At 41.3% G+C, this 26420-nt stretch overlaps 1 protein-coding gene across 2 annotated transcripts in view; it reads left to right on the plus strand.

The window, feature by feature from the left end:
• The window catches only part of aplp1 (amyloid beta (A4) precursor-like protein 1), a 38807-nt gene extending 13043 nt beyond the window's left edge, over positions 1 to 25764 (plus strand). The window contains exons 2-17 of one of the 2 annotated variants that reach the window (XM_074654032.1): positions 10070 to 10249; positions 11251 to 11380; positions 13150 to 13262; positions 14279 to 14472; positions 14556 to 14857; positions 16937 to 17064; positions 19260 to 19334; positions 19447 to 19605; positions 19696 to 19824; positions 20241 to 20340; positions 20446 to 20613; positions 20736 to 20756; positions 20867 to 20934; positions 21110 to 21175; positions 21287 to 21430; positions 22762 to 25764. In XM_074654032.1, coding sequence (XP_074510133.1) covers positions 10070 to 10249; positions 11251 to 11380; positions 13150 to 13262; positions 14279 to 14472; positions 14556 to 14857; positions 16937 to 17064; positions 19260 to 19334; positions 19447 to 19605; positions 19696 to 19824; positions 20241 to 20340; positions 20446 to 20613; positions 20736 to 20756; positions 20867 to 20934; positions 21110 to 21175; positions 21287 to 21430; positions 22762 to 22863 — 2079 coding nt within the window. In that variant the 3' untranslated portion in view covers positions 22864 to 25764. The remainder of the gene's footprint in view (positions 1 to 10069; positions 10250 to 11250; positions 11381 to 13149; positions 13263 to 14278; positions 14473 to 14555; positions 14858 to 16936; positions 17065 to 19259; positions 19335 to 19446; positions 19606 to 19695; positions 19825 to 20240; positions 20341 to 20445; positions 20614 to 20735; positions 20757 to 20866; positions 20935 to 21109; positions 21176 to 21286; positions 21431 to 22761) is intronic. The other variant, XM_074654033.1, reaches the window with a different exon arrangement.
• The last annotated feature ends 656 nt before the right edge of the window (positions 25765 to 26420 follow it).

Raw genomic sequence — 26420 nt, forward strand, 5'->3', positions numbered from 1 at the left:
AGGATCGGGCAAATGACAAACTGCGCTTTGTGTTTTTTTGTCCTTTCTGGAGAAAAACACGCACAGTGTGGCGTCATTATGCTGCGTGACTCAGAAGAAGCATTTGTTGAAATGTGGGTGGAACAGAGAGGAAGACATGCAACTAAGTTCAGCCTTCTCTCCTCCTTCTCACAATCATGTGTTTCATTCAGAATATTGCTTAATGCAGCCTTTTACACAATTCTGGGAGCACCACGCATCTGTGGGAGTTTCCTGTTTAGTTCCTCTGATTGTATTGGACGTTTCTGAAGAAGTGTTATCGTCGCTGCTGCTGAAAGGCAGGATGTTTTAAAAAAAGCTCACAGGAAACACAATCTGTAACAATATTTCCTGCATAATGGGAGTAAAATTCAGGTGTGTGTGTATTATGGAGTGTATTATAAAGAGAGAGAAGGGGAAGAGAGAAGCAGGATGTGTGTGTGAACATGATATTTATGTATATATGTGTGTGAACATGATATTTATCATGAGTCATGTGAGTCCCTCCTGGGATAAGGTCTCTGTTCCTGTGGGTATGGGGCTTCTGATGAGTCCCATGGTGCTATCGTGCATCAGGGGGATCTGTATCCAACTAAGGTCACATGATTCCTGGAGGAGTTATCGACCTTTACAGAAGAGAGAAAGAGTCTCTTTATCAGCCTGTAGAGTGCTAGTTGGAACAATGTAGGCTAAAACCTTGAGAAAGGATATATATACAGACCCCAGTGAGTAAACATACTCCTAAATAACCGTGATCATGAAATGGTTGGCAATACCAGCCTCCGGATCTATGGAGTCTCTTGCAGCAATGCCATCTGACATGTCCTGTATTTTAAGCTATACTTGAAATGAAATCAAATATTAGGAGCTGGTTTTGGCTGCTATAGCAGACCTAGATGAACCCTGGTGATTACAGGGCCATCTGCTCCCAGTGTGCCCAGCTGGAGGCTGGACCGCTGTAATCTGGACTGATGAAGCCCGGTTTAGAGAAGGACGCGCTGTTTGCACATCTCTGCAAACCGAAAAGCCTCCGTCAGTAATGGCTGGCGATCGAGTATCAGTTTAGTATGCAATAAGTAACATTACAGCCATATGTGGTTTACAGTAGGAAGCTATAGGACAATACATAAAACACAATGCAATGTTTTCCACTCTGCCCATCAGTCTCTTCTGAATAGAAAATGAATGGCTTCAATTAGCCATTAGTCAGAGATGTATAATAATGAGTGTCAATGTGCTGAGCTAACCTGCTCTATCCTCCTTTGTCCCCTCTGCGCCATGAGAGTCTGGCAGACTAATGTTGCTACTCTCTAATAACTACATGCCACACCAGGAAGAGGCCTGATGGAGCCTATGAATAATTAACCAACATGATTACAATGATGAATGCTCCCAAATCTCTCTGGCCATTTAGCACTGGCCTAGAGAGGGAGGGAGGCCAAACAGCAGAGTGTCAGGCATTGTGTGAAAGCTGTTAGGGAGGGAGGGGGCAGACGAGAGAGATATCAAGGATAGGGCGGCCGGGGTGGATCGAGCTCAGCCTTGAGAGGAGGCGGAGAGAGAATTTACAGAAAAGAGTGAAGGAGGGGCCCGGAGAGCAGGAAGACACCCACTAGTCCGCCATCTGTGCTGCAGAGGAGCACAAAGACGTGCTCAGGAAGGCCTGTTTGTGTTTCATACATGCATGGGTTAGCATCGATGAGGCCCATTTGTACGTGGGTGTGTTCTCTACACGGGTGATGGAAAGTGGCCAGTCCACAATGTTCATACGAAATCATGAGCAACCAGGCTTTTCACACCAGGAATGACAAAGCTCATAGTTTGCACGGTAGAAAGATTGAAGTAATTTGTGTTATAAATTGCATGCATCACCAGCATAACATAATGCGTTTTCTATGGAAAATATAATGACTCGAAGTATGTAAACTCCAGCAACATTTGTAGTATTGAGCCTGGATCGTCAGATCCTGGATTTTTACAGGTTGTTTTGTCTGTGTGATGTATGGCTGTTTGATTACATTGTCACTACATAGTGTATTTCGGTTAGATGGGATATCCCAGATCCCTGTTGCTAAGTAGGGATTAGCTCCTCAGGGGTCTGATGTCTCTAGTTAATTATCAGGTGTCAAGCAAGCTCCCTACAATATATCTCCGACCGGAGAGTCTGTATTTACGTAGTGTACTTTCAAGTTTAGGTATGTACCAAAGTGTTTTACAGAAATACATACACACAAGGCACGTACCTCGGGTAATTTAGAGCGTGAATGATAACAAAGGAAGCATAGAACAAAGGTAATTATAGATCAATTAAACTTAGAAAAACATGAAAGGATAAAGCAGGATCAAAAACGCAATGAATCCCAATGTATGCAAGGGAATGAAAATGCTTTTTAAGTGAAATCAAGGGCCCCATGTGACTGTGTGGTTGTGCTGCTCCATGCTCCGAGCACTAAAAGACATCTACTTGGAGCCTCCGATGCATTTATGGCACGGTTCTCTCCAATGTACAGTCTGGCAGCAACTTGTAAAAGGTGACAAATGATGGGTGGGCTCCTCCCCTCCGCCTCTACTGCTCTGGCTTGCCTGCCAGGGCCGGGAGATTGCATCATTACAGAGGATGAAGTCATCCTGCAACATAAGGGTGGAACAGGTGCTGAAAATTTAATTAGAACAGGGTGGAAGATGCTGGGGGAACATGTAAATGTACTGGCCCAAACCCAGCCCTAAAGTATTTATGTTGTAAGATCATATCTGTTGAGGCTCTTATTTTGGGTGCTCCTGCACTGCAGCATCATTTACTAGAGGGATATCTGTGAAAATATAATTAACCGACCGTTATTATTATATCTGCACTGGCTTTTTCCGCAACTTCTGGTACGGTGCACACAGCGCGTCTCTGTGGGATCACTTAGTTTCCTTGTGATGCTTTCTGCTACGGCAATTGTGGAGGTGCACGTGTGATTACAAAGTGAGGCATCACAGTCAGTGTGTAGCGGATACGGAGAAGCAGATGAGAGAAAAATAGAGTTTCAAGGGAGCAAACAGAGGCAAAGAACCTGGGAAATAGGCAGAAAGCCAATCGATGCTTTATATCACCAGGTTGTTATTAATGATGCAGCATTCTCTGCAGCGGGGAGCTGTCAAGACTCTGCGCTGTCTGCCTGTTCAGCCTCATCAGCACTAGGACATGATATGTGGGACTCAGGATGGTTCAACAGTGCTGCCTTACCAAACCCCCTCCCTCTTCCATGCTAGCAGACTGTACCGCACAGAGATGCTTCAGTACACTCCAGTATTTTCTCACTGAGACATGGAGAGCTGTCCTTTACTGGAGAAGAAGTGTAATTGTTGACAGATTGTGAAGCCAACTGGATCAGTGTGCCTCAGCTCCTGATGGAGACGCTCACACCATGACACCTCTTAACACTCTGAAGTCGAAATGGCATCAAAATGGAAATCGCGTACCACCGAGACACTGGAAATCTTTGTCTCGTCAGTCTAAAGGGAATTACAGCTATAAATTGTAAATATAAAACACGAACAAAACAGCTTTATCAAGGCAGGAGAATGTGATTCAGTCACTGTAGCAAAAGCTATATTTAGCTGTGAATGAAAGCTTAATCCTTCACCACAGAGGACTATTGTCTGTGTCTATTTAATCTATATCTCGTGAATACACCAATGTGTCTACTAAAGACCCCAAAGCATTGTGAGAAAAATAAGTTTTGCTCTTTGGATTTTTGTAAACATTACCGTCCTGCTTTGGTTAAATTAAGAACATTATTTAAAAAAGCACATTTTCAAATAATGCTTAATCATTCCAATAGCCAAAAATGTGAACCTTATGATGGCGTTAGAGGAACAGTCATAAAGTCACTAGGCCAGACCAAAGTAGTGGACATTGCCAGCCATAGATCCGCATGGCTAAATGTATAATAATAATTTATTGTTACCTATTCACCTTAGGTGCACTAATTGGTAAGTTATATGAGAGTCTGTTTGTTGTGTATATGTCTGCATGACTCAAATCTTAGGAAATAAAGCAGGTGTCCATCCATCTATTATCTGTAACCGCTTATCCTATTCAGGGTCACGGGGGGGGGGGGCTGGCGCTGATCCCAGATCAAATTGGGCAAAGGCGGGGTACACTCTGGACAGGTTGCCAGACTATCACAGGGCTGACACATAGAGACAGACAACCATTCACACTCACATTCACACCTACGGGCAATATAGAGTCAACAATTAACCTAACCTGTATGGGAGGAAGCCGGAGATCACGGAAAACACGGGGAGCATGAACATGCCAACTCCACACAGAAGGGCCTCAAGCCGGGTTTGAACCTGCGATCCTCTTGTTGCGAGACAACAGTGCTAACCTTGCAGTGGGTGTGTGCAACAGATATATGTGACATTTAGATTTATTTTTATTGTAAACAACGCCATACTTAGCTACACATTGGTCATGTCTAGAAGGTAAGTCGCAAATTGGGAAACTCACGCGAGATGGTTAAGTTTAGGCATTGACCTTGAATGGTTAAGGTTAGGATAGGTCGTCGGGCAGCGAGTCTCGCAAGACTTTTTGCAATTTGTTACTTTATGGGCACGACCCCTTAACTTCCCTGCCATCGTCTCTCTTCAACGGCCTCTCTGGACCCTCTTTTTCAATTTTCCAATTGGCCATTTTGCTCTTGGTTAACTGACCGATTTGCCATTCAAACAATATTAGTGACTTGGCAGATCCTCTCCACAACCAAGCACATTGAGTTGATTTTACAGAAATAACAATGATATGTGATCTAGGGCTTATGAATGACAGACATAATACAATTAATTGAAAAGTACATTTAATGGTATTCTTAGCATTAATTGCCTGGCTTAATTGTAAAAGCTTTATATTTTAGTGTAATGCAGTAACTAAGGTTCCATGTGACTAGACATCATCAGATAAAAAAGCAAATGAAAACAGTATGTTCTTGAAACAAGTACAGTCAACACAACGTTTACTGGAATGAAATCAGGCTTCTATCATCATGCCCGGGTTCAAGCACAGTCTTGCCAGATGTTTCCCAGAATCCTAAGTATTGCATCAACTGATTTCCCAAGTCTGTGTTTCTTTTTCTGAAGCACTAAAAGCAGAAGCAAAAGCAAAATAAATTTCTGTCCAGCAACTCATGTTTCCTCTGAAGTATTCTCCCCATTTTTTGATTCCGAATAAAAAGGCCTGACGCATGCTGACGACAGCTTCTGTTATTGCTTTGAGAATACAATGACACAGTACAATGAAAAGCCTACAAAGGCGCAGTGTGGTATTCGCACGGCGGAACAGAGTGGGTCTATGTGACGTCAGTCCCTGAGCGTTTATGAAATGCTGATTCTATGGCTGTGTGTAGTGGCGACCAGCGCGTGGAGACCCAGAGAAGTGTACATCTTAAAACAGTATTTCCTATTAGGGGTTATCACAAGAAGGAGATCTAATCTGGTCCCAGATCAGGCTGGAGGCTGGGTGTGCGGCCTTGCCGTGCTGGAGGTCAGGGCCTCGGGCTCCTGATGGACTGCTATTGATTGGGGGGAACGTGGCGATACAGTTGCAGTCGCTCAGCATTGATTTTCTGCGAGTGCAGTAGTGGAGAGCAGGCAGAATGAGAGAGCCGGACCAGGGGGAGCTGCCAGGTTATCTTCTCAAATATCCGGAAGTATTTTTTTCTTTGTGGCACTGACCTTCCCTGAGTCAAAGAGATATATCTATTTAGACATTAGCTCAGCAGCTACACTAGACGGACTGTTTCAGCAGCTTCAGCAGTGTTTTCCTGTGCTCATCCAATACTCCAATTCAGCACCATCAATAACTCACACTGTCATCCAGTTTTCTAGGAAAATATAACATTTCATTCTGTCAAACTAGAAATAAGAGTCTAAACGAAACAGTAAGGCTTTGTCCGAAATCGCATAATGTGCACTACATACCCAATATGTGTACTATCATTCAACATTTTTGTGTGAATAAACAGCAGTATGTATCTAGTCGGACGCACTGAGCAGTAATTTACATCGTCACTTCCGGAGAGCCTCCTTGCCGGTTGGAGGGGCGTAACCACGGTAACCGATGCCAACTTCATGTGACCGAAATGATGATTTGTGAGAATCAAAGTCTGAACTATATTATGCATAGCAAAGTGAAATATTATACCTACACTTAAATTGAAGCGTTATTGATGTTACAGAGCTGTTTGTCAACGTCTGTTATGAACGTTGTCAGCATGTTAGTATGGAATTTTGAACGCAACCTAATTGTCTGTGTGAACTTACTAAATCAACAATTTTCCAAAGCACACTCTAGTTATTTCTAATAGGGCTCTCAATCGATTCAAATAGTTAATCGCGATAAATCGCAAATTAATCACACATTTTTTATCTGTTCAAAATGTACCTTAAAGGGAGATTTGTCTAATACTCTTATCAACATGGGAAAGGGCAAATATGATTGCTTTATGTATGTATCAAAGATCAAAGAATAAAGACATTTCCCTCACAAATTAGTGGTATGTTTTTTTTAATTTATAAGGGACATGTTATGTTTTATACCTCTGGTGAATATAATCCAATCAATCTTATTTCCACAGATGTATTTTGTATATACAGTTCCCTTTGTTAACACCTTTACTTATCAGCTCCGTTCTCTTTATACATCCAGCTCCATCGGGGCCGTTTGAATGCATTTAACATAAATGTCAGTATATGGGTGCTCTATAGTTGTAGCGTCGACCCATTTGACCACGAAGATGAGAGCGACGGCCGGCTCGACCGCACGTTACCGCAATACGATAACGTTTCCTGTCCATGACAGAGTTAGCATGCAGCTTTAGCCGTGATGTCTAGCTCTGCTTTCCCTGCAATGTGTGAAACCCAAAGTGTTTCCATACTTAACTGGATGTGTAGTGTTTACCACTTTGGATTTAACATGGGAGGGTGCAGGTTGTATCCATGCAGACCCTACACCATTTTATGCTTTCGAGTTTCGGCTCGCTGCGGTTTGTTTTGGTTGACGGATACGGAACGGATATGACGTCACATTACTCAGACTACAACAATAAAAGCAAATATATTGATTCTGGCATTAAAACATCTATTTCAAAATCATAAAAAAAAAAAATCGTGATACATAGTGAATAGTAAAAAGTTATTTGGTCATTTTCTTTTTAAATGTTTCTTGCTCTTTATTGGCATAAAATGTACCAAAACAGTAGAAAGCAGGCCAGATGTGAGGACGTGTTGGAGTTGCTCTTGTGGATGATTCAGGAATACTGGACTCTTATGGTGTCTCAGTGAGTTACATGGAAGAACATCTGGAATGTTGTGACTGTAACTGAGCTGATTCAGAGCTGAAGCAGCCAGCCGTGGTCAGTTAACTTTGTGGTTCCACAATATAAAATACAGTTCTATTCAAACTAGGGCTTTCAGTCGATTAAAATATTTAATCACGATTAATCGCACGTTTTTATCTTTTCAAAATGTACCTGAAAGGGAGATTTGTCAAGTATTTAATACTCTTATCAACATGGGAGTGGACACATATGCTGCTTTATGCAAATGTATGTATATATTTATAATTGTTAATCAATTAACAACACAAAACAATGACGAATATTGCCCAGAAACCCTCACAGGTACTGCATTTAGCATAAAAAATATGCTCAAATCATAAGATGGCAAACTGTAGCCCAACAGGCAACAACAGCTGTCAGTGTGTCAGTGTGCTGACTTGACTATGACTTGCCCCAAACTGCATGTGATTATCATAAAGTGGGCATGTCTGTAAAAGGGGAGACTCGTGGGTACCCATAGAACCCATTTACATTCACATATCTTGAGGTCAGAGGTCAAAGGACCTCTTTGAAAATGGCCATGCCATTTTTTCCTCTCCAGTATTTAGCCTGTGGAGCGTTATTTAACCTCCTTCCTGATGAGCTAGTATGACACATTGGTACCAATGGATTTCTTAGGTTTTTTAGTTTCATATGATAGCATTATCTTCACTCTAGCTTTAAATCTGAGCCCACTACAACCTCCGAAAGATCGATTGCAATAATGCGTTAAAGAAATGAATGGCGTTAAAACAAATTTGCGTTAACTTTGACAACCATAATTTTTTATGTTTTCCATTTCTTCTAAGCAGTCATTGTTTCCATTCATTTAACTGTGGGGTGATCATTAACTTGCAGGGACATGAAGCTTGCTTGAGATGGGTAATCCATCACACCGAAGTTGTCAGCAAGTGCTGACAGCCAAAGCTTTCGAATTGGCTACAAAACAGCATTGTTTTAGAGAGCAACATCGTTGAAAAACCCAGAAGGCAAACAATGGGAAAATATGCACAACAAGAAAAGGAAAATTTTGTAGCATTTAAAAAATGAGTTATGTTCAAAGAGTGAATCTATCCTGTAGCATGTTGACTGTCTCAAGCGACTTTGTAATCCTCTGATAATTTATATTGAAACAATATTAAAATGGAAAAAAACCTACGGCCTATAAAGTAGGAAAATACATTCATAAATCTAAAAGACTCTGCTATGCTTTGGGAAATGGTCAGCAGTAATGAAAAGTAGATCCGTAATTTGTAAGAAATCTGCAAGGACATGCAGAAACACAAGCTCCTCTTAGCATAATTAGAATGCATAGACGGCTCAGGGCCTTTTATATTTATTGTACATTTACTCAAAAGGGTTTTTATATATTTATTTTATTCTGTATGAATTTTAATTAGGACTTCAAACACTTGAGCTCCGGTCGGCCAAAGCAGGGCTTCCCTTTGATCAGGCGTCACTCTCCCATATTTTATCTCCCCCGTTTCTCCCCTTTGGGCAACTTCCTTCTAATTGGCTCGGCGTTGCTCGTCCTATCTGTCGTCAGTGGGTCTATATCTCTGTGTGTCAGCGCAGATGAAAGGATATGGGCTATACATAGGCTCTGGGGCGCGGGATGCCTTCTTGAGGAGTTTCAGGGCTGGACAGTAAACATTAACGCATGTTCTCTACCATGAGTGTTACTGTCAAATGATGCACTGAGATATCTTTAACTTGCGCTCAGTGACCTGCTGGAGACGGGGTGTGCGTGTGTTCAGTAAACAGCTAATTGTTTGCACCATAGATGACTCAGACATCCAGTGGAACACGATATGCTTTTGCACTTTATCGGGAATTTTGAGCTGCTGTCACATTTTCCGAAAAAGATCTTGTTTTGTCCGTGAAGACAGATGAAGTCCTTGTTTGTACCATTCATAGAGCTTTTTTCCTCCTAACCCCTCCCCTCCTTTATTCCTCCCTGGACTCTCTCTCTCTCTCTCTCTCTCTCTCTCTCTGTGCTGTGTGTTAATGTAGTGAAGTGGCCCATCGGTCAATGAGCTTGTATTAACACCTGACTCCCAGCCCTAGCTGCTGTTTCTTCCTCTACGTGGGCTCCCCTGGGCCCTCCTTCAGGCAGAGGCAACATATCCCACGATCAATAACAGCATCCTAGAAGGCCGCTGGAGGAGGAGGGGAAAGAGCGGGGGGACAATCTTTTACATACTTGTAAATTTTTGCTATACAACACCTTCTTCTTCATCCACCATCCACAATTCCCTCTTTTCTCAGCCGTCACTGCTGTCAGCAAACAGGGAGCATATAGGCCACCAGTCGATAACTCGGGCCTTTTATTGGCTCTTCTTGTCATTCGCTTCACCGTTATTTCAACAGGGAGCCTTCTATGGATCTTCCCTGAATTTTTAGGTTTTCCAATATTCCCATAAAGCTTGCAGCGTGCACTCAATTCTCCCGTGCATTAGCTTCCTCCTTCCTTTTCTCTACATCTGTTTCGATCTTACACTCACTCACTCAAGTCTTGCACCCTGGCTTACACTCTTGGGTCTAATGTTGGATAGTGCTGGAGTGCATTTAGGAATTATCTGTGGTCTACCCGCTTTCGATCAGCTTCAAACACAATATTATCTGCCACTGTGTTTGTATCGACTCCTCCTCAACTCCCTTTCGCTCTCCCTCCCTGTGCTCTCTAGGCTCTGGCCATGACCGAGGTGAACGGGCCGGGCCCCCAGGTGGCGGAGCCGCAGATTGCCATGTTCTGCGGCCAACAGCTCGTGCACATGAACCTACAGACCGGCCAGTGGGAGCCGGATCCTCAGAGTCGCCAGGGCTGCTTCAAAGAACCCGGCGAAATCCTGTCCTACTGTCAGGAGGTAGGCTCCTGAACCTTGCAAGGGAAAATAACACAAACCTGAACAACTGTAATGAACACCAGATCTGGATCAATACTTCTCACAGCAGCATTATCAAAACCAGAATCACCCTTAATGGAAAAAGAATGTAGCATGAAATCAACACTGTAAAATGATTCATATTCTCTAATTCGGTTTGTCTAACACCTGTCCTATAAATCTATATATTTAACCATATATAGTGAAGTGATGGTGGCCTGTTGGAATATTTCAATATTTCATTTGTAGCACCATCCACTTTTCCTCCTCTTGTTACCTGATATGTGTACTCTATAACATCTACTGTAAGATAATCAATGGTACACATACTCTCCACACACTCCTCCTTTAGTATTTGAAGTGCAACCGTTAAAGGCAATCAAGCGCCATCTGGAGGTCATAGCAGACATAGATGCTCCAGAGAGCAGCAGCAGCAGCCACCAGCCTGAATGGACTGTAATGCGATTAGCAGACACATTATGCATCTGTGATTGCTTTTACACAAAAGCCTCCCTGTATTCCTTGACATTTGTGATGAAAGCATTTTTAGTGCGCATTCAGACTCTGTGCCAGCTACATTCCTCTTATTATTAAACCTCATTATGAGTTTCAAATTATTGGCCTTGATTTTAAGTGAAAGTAGTCGGATGTGAAATTGGAAATATTGAAAGGCAAGAATGTTTACTGAGAAAGATAACTTCAGTGTGCCATGTCTAACATGGCTTCCGACAAAAGGCCTTACACAGCTTCTTATAAGTAGTTAGGCAATATGTTGCATGACTCTCTCCCTTGTTAGTCTTCTCCCCACTGACTGTGCTCTCCCTCCTCTTCTCTTCTACCCCTCCCAACCAATCCCCCCAACCTCTTATCTGACCACATTTTCCCCCGTCCACTGCTCCTCTCGTGTTCAAACCCTCTGTTCTGTCCATCCATCTATCTGTTTCTGTGTCTCTTGTCGTCTCTGCATGTACCTGTACGTCCAGATGTACCCAGCTCTTCCGATCTCCCATATAGAGGAGTCAAAAAGACCCGTCACCATCCCCTCCTGGTGTAAGAAAGGTTGGGCCCACTGCCAGACACACCCCTTCATAGTGCTGCCCTACCGCTGTCTAGGTAAGAACAACACTGCACTGCCATTAGATAAGCACACATACTTTTATATTTCCTCCTTTATATTTCTAGATTGAGGTCATGCCATCTGTATCAAAAATTATTATTATTTTGAAAAGCATTTGACCTTTATTTTGATATTGGGCAGTGGAAACAGAAAGGACACATGGGGAGAGAGACGGGGATGACTTGCAACACAGGTCCCCAAACAGATTCAAACCAGGAACATTGCAGTTATGTGTCTTTGACCACTAGATTATGGAATAGTTGAATACTTTGTGAAATATGCATATTCGCTTTTTGTCTGTTAAATATGAATACAGCTGCTTAGCTTAGTTTATCATAAAGACTGGAAACAGGGGGAAACAGCTAGCCTGGCTCAGTCTAACAAAATCCACCTACCAGCACCTCTACAGCTCACTAATTAAAACATGTAAATAATAGTGTGAATATGACTAATCGCCATTTTTACATTACGGTATTTGTACGAATAAAACAAATAATAACACGTTACATAAAAATTGTTTGGTGATATCAATTTGGGGTGTAGATTACAAGTTTCATCTTGATACGATATATCAATTCTTTGGACAACGATACGATGTTTGCTGATATCACAAAGTCTGCCACGATACGATTTAGATTCAATTCAGGGTCCTGCGATCAATATGAGACGATATCATATGCCCATTTATCACAATCAGTTACATTTATATAAACTCACAAATAGCAATTAAAATATGATTTGACAATTTTATTACTGGGCTCTGTAGGAAAGAGGTGCGCATGGAAAAAAATGGTTGGACAGACGTGCCATAAGAATTTCAAAATAAAGGCGTATCTTAAAGATGATGACATGTATCATCGATGATATTGGGTCGTTGATCAATGAATCGATATATCGATCCAGATCGATTAAAACACGGACTACACAGTCTCAGACCTGTAGCGCTGTGTTTCAATGGGACCCAAGATACAACAACATACAGTATAAACCATGATTCAGTGTCAAAGCAGAACAAATGAATGAATTTGATCATGCCTATAAAAGCTAACAGGACAAGCATGCTTTCAGTACCACATATGCCTTTACACTGATTTAAATAAAAATCCCTATGCATCTCAGCTTTCTAATTGTGTTACTATTACAACTGTAGATGATGCAAAGCAGGATGTGCAGTTCAACAGTATTGCAGAGAGGTCATGCCAGATATAGGCCACTAGGGGGGCAGATAAGCCAACAGTGGATGAGTGAATGAATGAGTGAGTAATGAACAGTGAGTCACCCTGGATTCTTATGAACAGCGCTGTAGAACTGGCTCTAGCTTGTTTGATTTCTACCGCACTACCAGTTGTGAACTTTCCTTTATGCGTGAGCCCTAAAGACCAGCGTGTAATAATAGTACTGTGTTAAGAACAGCATATAAAATATAGACTATTAACCCTCTTCATTTCTGTATGGTTTATTGTATAAAACAAAGTAGTCATCTGCATTTATGATCTCTATCATTAATGTTTTATATTTACTTTATGTCCTTGACTACCTTAGCTGCAGTCTGTCTGCTCAAAGTGCGTGTACATTACACATTTATGCCAGTCTGAATTTATGCACCCCAAACCCCCATCTAACTATTCTAGTTCACACTTGTTTCATGTATTCTTTGTATCACTCAGCTTACTCTCTTTCCGTCCTCATTAAAGCACACTTAAAGGACTCCCACTGCTTGTAATCACCTGACACTGACCTCCCTTTTCCTTCCATCCTGCTGCAGAGGGCGAGTATGTGAGCGAGGCCCTGCTGGTGCCCGACCGATGCCGTTTCCTCCACCAGGAGCAGATGGATGCCTGTGAGAGTTACATGTACTGGCACAACATCGCTAAGGAGGTGAGAACAGCAGATAAACGGCAGATATTAGATGTTTAAAATCGTAGAATGAAGACCTGTGAATAAGGAAAATAAAGGTGTTATAGCCACATTAGGAGACTTTCCATTGGGGGCATTTTCACCTACACAATGAACTTTCCAGTGCAGATTCAAATCCTCTCCTGCAGCCAGCCCGAACAGCAATAGACTAGACTAGACAAGTCTGCACAGTGGTGTGCTGTGTATGACGTCATACATTATCTGTACGCCCGCCAGAGGTGTTATGTGCGGAGCAGAACGGTGGCAGAGTTCAAGCTGTGATACTCCTTCATATCATCTCCTGACAACTTTTTATATTCTCAGAGAAGAAACTTCTGAATTGTTAAGTTTTAACTTGGGCTGTCAATCGATTAAAATATTTAATCACAATTAATCGCATGATTGTCCATAGTTACTTCTGTATAACTGTGTAACTGTACATAGTTACTCTTATCAGCATGGGAGTGGGCAAATATGCTTGATTTATGCAAATGTATGTATATATGTATTAATGGAAATCAACTAACAACACAAAACGATGACAAATATTGTCCAGAAACCCTCTCAGAACTCAAACTGCATGTGATTATCTTAAAGTGGGCATGTCTGTAAAGGGGAGACTCGTGGGTGCCCAGAGAACCCATTTTCATTCACATATCTTGAGGTCAGAGGTCAAGGTACCCCTTCTAAAATGGCCATGCCAGTTTTTCCTCTCCAACATTTAGCACAAGTTTGGAGCGCTATTTAGCTTCCTTCACGATAAGCTAGTATGACATGGTTGGTACCAAGGTTTTCTAGTTTCATATGATGCCAGTATCTTCACTCTAGCTTTAAACTGAGCCCGCTACAACCTTAAAAAGTTATTAGTGGTGTTAAAACAAATTTGCGTTAACGTGTTATTATCGCGTTAACTTTGACAGCCCTAGTTTTAACATAAAAATCTAAATTTCAGTTTGTTCTGTTTGTAACTTTGTGGAATCGATTTCCTCCCCTCTCAGGAATGCATTGCCGACAATCTGGAGCTCCACAGCTACGGGATGCTGTTGCCATGTGGAGACCATTACCGGGGGGTCGAGTACGTGTGCTGCCCGGGCCGAGGGAGTTCCAGCGGTAAAGGAGAGACGGAGGAAAGAGACGTCCCCGCTGGTCCTCAGACACTCTCGTCCCAGACCAGTGGAAAACTCTACCCTGCGTAAGATGATTCAGGTTGATCACACAGAGGTGTTAGACGGTGAGAGGTATTGTGTTAATGACCAAAGTTCCACTTCTCCACAGCCCCAAAGTGACGGCCCCTACTCCGAGCCCCTCACCTGACACGGATGTTGATGAGGCCGATATGGAAGAGGAGGATGATGAAGTGGTAGAAGAGGAAGAGGAAGAGGAGGAGGAGGAAGTTGATGAGGAAGAGGCGGAAGAAGAGGAGGAGGAAGAGGAGGCAATAGCTGTGAAAGATACAGAGGGGTATGAATACCCAATTGACTCAGGTCCCTACCAGACGTCAGACTATCTGGACTCTTACTACTACGAGAAATTCCACAAACCCACCACCTCTGCACCTCTGATGAAGGGAGACAGCTGTGAGTGCAACTCATTTGTTCCGTTAATCCTTTCATTGTTTGTCGCAAAGTAGCTGTGGTTAACAACACAAACGGCCTAAATAGCTGCTGGCAGTGTCACTCCTGGGGTGTAAACTATGGTGTTTATTAATGGGAGGATAGCTGTTTTCGTCCACCACATATGCGCATACTCACCCATGCATTTATGTAGAGTATGCATGCCACAGACATGCAAACAAGCATCTCTGTCTAAATATATATAGGAGCTGTATTTGCTGCTTTCTTCATTTCCAGTTCAGCCTCTCATCAGTCTGTACTGACCACCGACTTCTCAACCTGTGTGCTGCGTGTCATTTAGATCTGGCGCATATCACATATCCACACCCACAGCAACCTCCAGGTCTCAGTAGGGCTCATGCTAGTGTGAACAGTAAAATGGAGCAGCTGACCGCTAAACACATGAACTTGACTAAGAAGAAACGCAACATGGTAAACCATTATAGTGCTCACTGTCTGTGTGGGAAACAGTGTAAGCAAGTAAAAGAAAAACCAGAGCCTGTCGATACTTTTAAGGTCGGATAAAAGTATTATTAAACCCAACAGTACAAGTACTGTACAAACCCTCCTGCTACTTTCTGTTTTTTTATTTTCTTTTTATTATTACATATATACATATAATAAAGCGGATAATTGTTTTCTATCAAATTTGAATATATGCTATTATTGTACATATTTTCATTTCAAGTAAAGGACAATGTAAAAAGTATGTAAGTAAGTAAGGAACACTGCTGCATACACATATTGATATTTACTTATCCAGTGTTTCTTATTACCCAATAACTTTTCAAAGAAATAACATAACATTGTAACAGATAACATTTATTTCAAGTCTAAGTCTAATTTAAAAGGTGTCACGTACTCAGTCTAGGCCTCCCAGCGACTTTCAAATTTACCTGAGCAACTCTCACAGCAAATGCCAATTTATTCATCATAAAAATATGATGAATTATGTTTAACTAACCCTCACCCACTGCAATATTTGATTTGATCCGTTTCCTAGTAAGAGCTGTTGTACTTGCATTTAAAATAATATTAAAACCCAGATACAATATCTTAAAGCAGAATGGGATCAGTGATTTTTTTCAGCACTTTTTCAATAATCTTCTAAAATGTTTTCCAATGTATGGGATTAGTTGAAATCCAGAGAATCTATAGCAATGATTAATCTTGTGTGTTGCCAAAAGTGATGTATATTTCCCCGTTCCTCAGCTGGCAGGGTTCCCACTCACTTCTAGAGATCATTTTCCAGGACATTTTTCAGTGATGATCTAGCTGGTATGACAGATATATGAAATATGTTTCTCTCTGTGGAAGTCTGATTTAAAAGACGAGCAGTCTGTGGCTGTTACTTATCTATGAAAGCATCCCTTGCATGCTTAGAAATTAAACAAATTGATACAAAGTTAGAGTTAAATTTGCTAGGATTATTAACTGCCACTGATGCCAGTTTATTACACCATAGCCCCTTTAATATAAAGTAGAGTCTTTAACAAGGCTGAACACACCCACTGTGAGCTACCGCTACAAAACCTGCATGTGCTACCATGTGACGTGACGTGACTTGGACTTGACATAACCGAGAACAGCCTATTCAAAATACTCTGATCCATAAACTACCATTTGAACGTTAATATGATCCTGAACATACCTTAGCCCTTTCAGATGGCAATGTTATCCTTTTTTGGGATCTCTGATAGATAAAGTTCATGCTCAGCTAAAGAAAAATAGGAGAATGTTGAAATATTTTTCCAGGACAAAACAAGATTTTCCACTGTTTCCTGTGGAACTGGAACTGTTTTCCAGGACGCATGTGAACCCTGGTTGGGATTATACAAAATATATCATCATCTTCTGTCCAATTTCTCTCCCGGACAAAGCAGATGTAGTTTCCCCTTCCTCAAATTATTGTGTAAAAAGGCCTTCCCTCCCTCCCTGTCACATTAAGACCAGGGCTGTTCATTTAATTACAGGATAATTGCTCTCTGGCTCTTGCAGTCTGCGTGACAGTAATAACCTCTGTTTTCTGTCCATCCCATCTAGTGAATACACCTCGGCCCACAGATGGCGTTGATGTTTATTTTGAGAAGCCAGTGGATGACACGGAGCATGCCAACTTCCTGCGTGCCAAAACAGACCTGGAGGAGCGCAGAATGAAGCGCATCAATGAGGTGACTTTCACAGGGCTAAGAACAGGCTAATAGTTTGTTGGCTGGCAGGTCGGACTGAGACTCGCTGTTCCATTGCTCTCACTTCCTAATCTAATTCTCAGAATGACAGGTCAGCGGCCCGGACATGTATTATGTGCATTCAGGGAAGCAACACAAGACTCTGAAATATTAACCATTTATTACCAGGAGTAATAGGAGAAGTTATTATCAATACATTATTAATATACTTTGCAGTGGTTATGGAGGCAGAGTTACATACAGCACATGATGGAAGTTAAGAGTTTATCACACTTAGGGTGACCAGATCCCAACAAACCAAATGTGGGACAAAGAGTATGTAAGTGTGGGACAATGTGGGACTCGTTACCAAGGCTGAGAGGTAGTCTACAATTTTGATATAATGTCCATCTAACTTAAATAATAAACATTTCTATTCTGCCCCTTATCTTGTAACATCTCTATGCTTTGCCCGAATGCATCCATAGATCAGCACATCTCTTTTTGAGACTCACACGAACTGTGTCGCCTCATGTCGTATTCCCCTCGTGTGGAATTGAAAAATAACTGGCAAATTTAACAAATAAACTCTGACAATCGCCTTCCACCAGCTTATAAATATTTATACGTAGTTTCACAGTCTTTGTTGTAGCTGCTCTTCCTTTTATGTGTGGTAGTTTCCAATATGTTCCGCCTAAATCTGCATAGCTTGTGACTTGGCGGTGACTCGTAATTTTTTGCGTTGGGCATAGCGTAGCAAAGACGGTGAAATGTTAACCTGCACTTGACCCACGTGTGCGCAGTTTGACAGCAAACACAGCGCCGTGTTGACAGCCTTCCCTGCTTTCTTCACAGCCATTGGATAAAAGCCAGATTTTTAAAAAGCATTTGTCCTGCAGTGGTTTTGACTTTTGAAAACTAGAGACAATGAAAATGTGGGACATCGTCTCAATATGTGGAACGTGGGACAAGGGATACAAATGCGGCTCCGCATGAGGGGCTCTTTAGCCCCTCTCCAGTGGCTCCCTGTGGCCTTGACAAAAAATTATATAGAAATGAATAATGGTTATTATTCAACCCTTTAACTAACATTGCTGTAGGCCTAGAGTGATTCTTACATTCAATCAGAGCCGAGCTGGAGCCTGCCGTCTCTGAGCAGCTGTCAATCACTCGCGAACTCCGATCAAACGGTCAAACTAGGCGTCGCTGATCAAATATTAATCAATATTCTGTTACTGTAATGCCTATTTCTTGCCTCAAATGTTTTCAGAAACATCTTCTAGTGTACTGTTTAGCTGTAAAATGAGAAAGTTTGTGACCATGCGCCATGTGGAGATCAGTTGAGGAAATACCAAGCACCGCCCACCAGCCGGAGCACAGCCAATAGGAACGCTTTCTCTCTGAAATGACATGAAATAGATTTTTTAAAGCCTGAAAACAGAGCCATGAGGAGGTTCAGAAGTCTTGAAGTTTGAGCTGAGTTTGAGTTTTCTCTCAGAACACTTGAATTACAATATGCTGAAAGGTTATTATGAAATTTTTGCCCAATGATGCCAAAAACAGTCTGCCTACTGCAGATTTAACTCAACATGTCATATCTTGTAAGCGTGCCAGGCTAGTGTTGATATGAGCTGTATGAGACAGAGTGGTATCGATCTTTTTATCTAACTCTCAGCAAGTCAGCGAATAAGTGTATTAAAATGTCGAACTATTCTTTTAAGCCAGACATCCAAGTTGTTAAAACCAAATCATGTCGAAACTTTGAATGAAGATTGGTGACATTGCGTTAACATGTGCACCAGTCAACAGACAGAGTCGCTCCTCGTGCACTGTATGTGATGTGGCAGCTTAAACATATAGCTAAACAAATGGTACAGCCAAATTCAAGTTATGTTGCGTGCCTCTGTCAGTGTGCTGTAGGTGCAAGAAAAAATGGATACACTTGAGTATCACGATATAATGTTTTGTGATACTGTATCGATTCTCAAAAACACTATTGATTTTTAATTAATAGTTTACATGCAAAGATTCGTGGCAGACAGTGCAATCGCAATCGTAACCCCTGCAACATGTAATGTATCGTATTGCCACAGTCTTGCCAATACACAGCCCTATTATATATGTTATACCCTATTTCATACTATGATAGTCTATGTGATACTTATATAAACTGTTATCATGTCTCTTTAATTCCTTAGATCATGAAGGAATGGGCCGAGGCAGACAACCAATCAAGGCATCTGCCAAAGACAGAGCGACAGTCCCTGAATGAGGTAAACAGACATTTTTCAACCTGCTTTCTTGGCGTTAATCCGTAGTTTCAATTCTCCTGTGGCAGTGTATTACCAGCTTTCCTCATCCTTGCATCTACTCACTCACTACCAGCACTTCCAGACTGTGCTGCAAACGCTGGAGGAGCAGGTCGCCGGAGAGAGGCAGAGGCTGGTGGAGACGCATCTCGCCAGAGTGGAGGCCATACTCAACAACAACCGCCGCCTGGCCCTGGAGAACTACCTTACTGCCGTGCAGTCTGACCCCCCTCAGGTAAACCGAAGATCTGCTTTAGTTTCTGTCTCTGTGGCACCTTTATATCACCGTCTGACTCCCTGTCTTCCCTTCAACTGTGTTTTCCAGCCAGAGCGTGTGCTGCAGGCTCTGAAGCGATACATGGCCGCAGAGCAGAAGGACCGCAGACACACACTCAGGCATTACCAGCACATCGTGGCCGTCGACCCCCAGAAGGCTGAGCAGATGAAATTCCAGGTGTGTGTTTGAGAGTGTGTGAGGTATTTGCTTCTGAGAGGCTTTTCGCACGCACCTGTGTGTTTGAGCTGCATTCTGCTGACCATGAAACGTACAGAACATTGTGTGCTGAAGAGTTAGTATGTGTCGCAAATAAGTTAATAAATGCTAAACTCACAGCAGGTGAATCAGCTACCAATCTTCTTTTCATTAAACTTCGATCAAAGCCAGGCTTTGCTGACTTCAAACGCATCTTTTGACTCATGACTCCATAGGAAATCTATCTGGGCTTTTTCATTTTTCATCCATTAATGGAAGTAATGCACTGCTTCTCCTTTCTCAGCTAAGAACAGTTAGACACACAGACTCATTGTTTGAGCTCTGTTGGCTTTCTCTTGGTAAAAAGCCTGAGCAGAATGTATTTTTATATTTTGCAGGTCTACACACATCTCCATGTAATTGAGGAGAGGATGAACCAGAGTCTTGCACTGCTGTACAAGGATCCCAACTTGGCTGAGGAGCTGCACAATGATATCCGTAAGCTAAACTACTGTTTTGATCAGTTTGAAATCCGCAGACCAAGACAAGTGATGATGTAACATATCTGTATTGATTACTTTTTTCTTTATGTGTCACCTGCAGAGGAGCTGGTTAAAGCAGAAAGAGGAGACATCAGTGAGCTCATGACCACCTCCTTCTCCGAGACCCGCACTACTGAGGAGCTTCTGCCGGCTGAGAGCGAGGAGGAAAAGGATGATGAGGAGGAAGAGGAGCGAGCCTTCCAGAACAGGCCTTATCCTCCCCGCATCGGTATATCCTCATACTACTCATACACACACCCACAAATTCAACATCAGTGTCATTGGTATTTATTAAAAACGTCTCTTAGGCTGCTGTTGTTAATGATTTTTCTCTCTTTTTTTTCTCTAAAGAACTGCAGTCTAATAAGAAAGGTGAGCTGGTATTCAGTGTTTTCTTCTGTTCAAATGTTTGCAGTGTTTTTTTTCTTACTTTTGCTCACATCTGAATGTTTTATTCCATTTTTGTCTCTCGTCATCCTCAGTGCCTGCAGTCGATGAATATGATTACACCACATCTGAGAGAGGCGCTACTTATGAATATGAGGAAAAGGTAAGGTGGTGATCATTTTGGCCGATTGAAAAGGCTGGAGATATTTCAAACTGAGTCCATCACAGTTCAATAAACACTATGATTAGACACAGAAATATGTGCTTTGTAGGTTTCGTTTTCAATGATTGTGTGTCCCAATATTTCCCTTATTCATACACACTCCCTGTCCTCTTAGATCAACACCTCTGTGGAGCTCAAGCAGGTCGTCAACAAGCCTCCTGAGATCGAGACAGATGAACTGGTAAGGGCTGAGTAGAAGCGTCACAATGTTCTTGTGTTGCAAAATGAGTGAAGAAATTAGCATGAATCTCCCTTGTTTAATGTCTCACCGCACATTTCTTTCTTTCAACAGCAACCCGATGCCTTGGAGACATTTAACCGTGGCGCCATGGTTGGGTTGCTCGTGGTGGCCGTGGCGATTGCCATGGTGATGGTAATCAGCCTTCTGCTGGTGCGCAGGAAGCCATACGGCACTATCAGTCACGGCATCGTTGAGGTACGATCCTAGATAGGCCTTTATTTAAGCCAAAAGCAGCATATTAAAGGACACTATAGTTTAACTAAAAAACGGTGTATATATTACACTATTGCTGACAGTAACACTGTCTAAAGCATAACAAAAGTTTTTATATTTATTTCCTACATTCAAGGTGTCCATTGGCTTCCATTCATTTCATATTGTGGTAAAATAAGTAAACCAGTGGCTACTTGGAGAGATGGGTATAAAAACTTGTGGTATGCTTTATTGTTGGAAAAATATGAAGCATATTGGTTATTATTAAAGTATATTAGCTTAGTAGTGATTAGTAGTGATCGGGCTGCTGGAGCAGCGGTATCAAGGTCCCGCCCACCCACCTGCCCAAACCAACTGCGAGCCGAGCACGGCTGCAGCTTGTCAGTGTGAGAGGCTCACAGCTGTAACTATTAAAAGCCAAACTCTAAAAAAAAAAAACTAACACTTGAATATACATCAGCGTCGTAAGAACTACCTAAAATGACAGAAACTATCTTTGGGAAAAATGTATTTGACGTGCACTTTGACTTATTAGTTTGGCCCACGTCCCATCCGCTAACATGGAGGGGGCGTGATTTGTGACCTATACTGCAGCCAGCCGCCAGGGGGCGATCGATATGTTTTGACTTCACTTTTGGGGAGCTGTCATGTTGTTCATTTTTATATACAGTCAATGGTATGATCCTTTAAGTTTAAGGAATAGTTTGACATTATGGGAAATAGGCTTATTCACTTTCTTTGCAAGAGGTGGATGTTAAGATTAATGCCACTCTCACATCTACACGGTACATATGAAGCAGCATAGCCAGCAGCCAGTTAGCTTACAGTAGCTTAGCATAAAGACTGGAAACAGTATTTTTTAACAGTTTTAAAAAAACAAAAACTAAAGAGCTTTAGAGATGCTGCTAGGCAGATTTTGTTACCTATAGCTGTTTTCCTGTTACCAGTCTTTATGCTAAGCTAAGCTAGCCTGCTGTTGGCTCGTGTAACAGAGTGGTATTGATTTTTGTCATCTAACTCTCAGCAAGAAATCAAATAAGCATATTTCCCAAAACGCCAAACTTTTCCTTTAAGAGGCAGTTGGTGTTTAAATACTGTATAAAAAAAAGGCGTTTGGGGGTCTCCCAATCCCGGAAGCCACGGGAGATCCTTCCCGGAGCCTCCTCACACCACAGCAGTCATCCTGCTCCACCATTCCCATCCGTCATTTCATACCTAACGAACAATTTATTGACATCTCAGTTGACGTTGTGGTCCTCGCCCATGAATTTGTCTTTAGTGTGTAATAATTCAAGCTTTTGTGTGTCTCGCAGCAGGTCGACCCCATGCTGACACCAGAAGAACGACAGCTCAACAAAATGCAAAACCACGGCTATGAAAACCCTACCTACAAATTCTTTGAACAGATGAACTGAGGTACCGGGGTGGCCAACAAGTCATGCCTGACCACTTGTTTTGTCCCCGCCACTCTTCCTTACAGTGGTGTCCCAGCTTCACTCCCTTTGACGGATTTATGATGTGTTGCAACCATAAAAGTAACTGAATAAGTACGGGGTACGTCCTAAACCCATTGTAAATGACCAACAACAACAACAACAACAACTTATCATCATTACCAGAATGTGAATAATGCGATATGACACACATCACCTATTGTAATCTAATACTCCTCCGGGTTAGAGTCTGAGGATTGTTCTGTCCATTAGCGGTGCCACACAGCGTTTCATAATCCTGAAAACATTCACCTCGTAGACAGGAAAACCATCCCAGTGGCATGACTTGACCTATCGCTCCTCACTAGAAACTGAAGTTGAACGGTGCATAATGCTTTATAGTGTTTATTTTTCAGTAGTAGTCTCTTTCGTTCAAATTGTACCACAGTTAGATATAATGTATCTGTGTAGATGAGTGCGAGTGACAGCCTAGTTATATTATGGTGTAATTCTAAATTTGAAACCCACTCAGTGATAAAAGGGCAATTACTAAGCTCATTGTCAAACTATCTTTACCTCCATGAACTACTGTAACATTGGACAATACCTCTAATATTAAGACATGAACATTAAGTGAGGATGGGGAGGTGTTTGCTTTGAATGAGTGAGACTTTTAGGCTTTAATTTTAAAACACAGAAGGCCAAAAAGACCACACTAGTCGATACAGAACTACGTGTCGGTGGTACAAAAAAAAGGTTTTGAATTCTGAGGATCTGCCCTCAATATTATTATTAATGATTATTTGGCGAAATATACCAAATATTCCATTTAGCTAATTTAGTCAGTGAATGAGTTGATTTTATTTGTACTGCTACCTAAAGAGAAAACAGAATAATCAGAAGTCCGTTATTTTAATGAAAGCATGACAACTTGGTGTATGATACTGCTGTATTTATTTGTGTTGTTCCTGTCATTGCTTTTTGAAAACTCGGAAATGTCACCGTTCAAAATTGACACTGTAAATAACGTAAGAAATACATACTACTAGGTGTAGACATTTCTATGATTAATTTGCATCGATGTAATGGAATAATACATAAAAATAGTACGTTGTGCTGTTACGAGAAGGAGAAACAATTTTCCTAACATGGCTGATTGAAAACGGACTGTTGCAAAAACCAGCACAAGACAACGACACAGTAACTTCTTTCTGAATGTATTTAAGGTAGACGTTGAGATTCCATCTTCTTTTTAGTAATGCATCATTCCCCCTAGTAAACCTTGATAGGAGTAGCGACGTTCAACACATCCAACAGACAGACTACATGCCTGATGCCCCTCTCGTCACTTCCTGTAGCAGCCTGTTCATTTTCACATTTGGCAGGCGCTTAACAGAGCAGAGGAACTTAAAGCGTGTCGTACTGTACAGAGCGGCGGAGTGTAAAGAGGCCACAGCTATAGTAATGTAACGTGTCAGTGTGTGTAGTAAGTCCTAAAAACACACCACACTCAGGCATGATAGTAGTAAAACATGTCTTTAAATCCCAGTTTGACAAATTTGGACTCAACAACATTGAATGTTAGTACTCTATAGATGCTATATTTCAGTTCTTATAGCGTTTCACTGAATGACTCATTGTAGTTTGTCATATTTATGATCAACATAGTACCCTGTATAGGTAATTAAAAAAGGGACTGCCCCTTTTTTTCTGGCTGATTGTTAACTGCTTAGTGTGTCAGGTTAAATTTCCTTTAACCACTTAATTCTATCAGGCCATCTTGGTTAAGGAAGGTCACATTGTGGGATGTTGCTTTCTGTTCATCATGCTATAGCAGAGATAATCCATACCAAAATCAGTTCACGTTTTATTTATTTTTTACTGGTGGAAGTTTTTCTTTAAAAACCTGCTTTTGTCCATTCAGAGGAGAAGTTGTTTACTTTTAAGTTGTTGTTTTTTTTTTTGTAAAGTTTGCTTTGAAATAAGCAAAAAGAGTTATGATTTTGCATTAATCTTCAGTTTCTCTCGTTAGGCAGGTTAATTGCAGGTTGCGGTTGCGTTATGACAGGTGAAGAGAAGTCATAGCCCTTGTATAATTTGTACAGCTACGTTAGTGAATGAAAATGTTGTATGTTCACAGTTTAAGTCAGTTGATCTTGTAATGATACTACTGAAACCATAGATGAGAATAAGCTTGCCTGTGTTTCCCAAACCACTGAAGGTTTCCTACCAGCATTTAGCAGACTTAGAATGGTGTATACTGTAGTTAATCAAATCACATTTGTACGTACGTCCTCTGTCAAAATCTAGACTTCTTTGTTGGTCTGTCCCCTTACTTCCCGACGAAATATAAACAATGTTATTGAGATTTTAATTGCTGCATTATTGCCTTTTACAATGCTGTGTTTTGGATGTAATTATTCTGTATTTTTTATTTCTATGTAATAATCAGTTGGATCAAGGGTCATGCTTTTCACCTGTAATGTAAATTTAGAAGCTTGTATGAGAAAAACATTGACGAGTTTATAACGTTCGGAAATATAGACAGACACACGGCCTCTGCCTAATTGACAAGGAGTGGCACTAAGCACAAGTAGAACCAAATTACTCGATTTGTGTACAGGTTGCTAAATGTTAGAGATCGATTCTGTCTGATTTCAATTATACCGCATTGATTCTAAGGATGTTGATATAGCATCATTGAGAGAGCTGTTCTTCATTTTCATTCAGACCTTTAACCAAAGACATGCTCCACAAACAAGCAGACAGATATTCCTATTTGGCAAAATGTTCTCTGTTGTGTTACTGTATTTGCAAGCAATCTGAGAAATTAAAACTGGTCAAGCTAATTAATAGTGTAATAAAAATGAATGACCCATAAAATACTGTGTCTGTGCTTATTGAATTACTTCTCCACATGCCTATTTTCTCTCTCTAGTCTAAGTAGACTGACACCATGTGATCTAAGTCATCCATCTCACAGAGGCAACATGCAAGAGATTGAAAATTGATCATAATGTAACCTGTGTAATGAGCCCTATGATGCAAAAGCCACAGTCAAGAAGGGGGAAACTGTCTGACTAACTCATACTGGAAAATATTTTTTTTTCTTTTCTTGAATCTCCTCAGCTGAATTCTTTGGAAAAAGAAACCTAAAGAACACTTAGAAGACATGTGTTTTTGCTATAATACAGTATAAATTACAATTGGTTTCATGACTGAATGCCCAAATAAGTATAACACAGTGCACAAGGTGTTATTTGATAGCAATAATGATGGTGAATGTTAATGAACATTCAACACCATTGTTCGTTCATGTCTGACAATGACGTAACTTAAAACACATTTGGTAGTAAAACTTCCCCCGAGATAAAAATCTTAACCAAGATTAAGCTTAGGTGTAAGATAAGGTTTTTCTCTCAGTTCTCAGTATGGAGTTTCAGTAACTCCTTAAGCCACAGTGTCACTTCTGTGAGGCCAAAATTGCACTTCGCTCACTGTGATGCATACAGTATCACCTCATTACCATCAACAAAACT

Source organism: Sebastes fasciatus, chromosome 12 (genome assembly GCF_043250625.1).
Source record: "Sebastes fasciatus isolate fSebFas1 chromosome 12, fSebFas1.pri, whole genome shotgun sequence".
Classification (NCBI taxonomy): Eukaryota; Metazoa; Chordata; class Actinopteri; order Perciformes; family Sebastidae; genus Sebastes; species Sebastes fasciatus.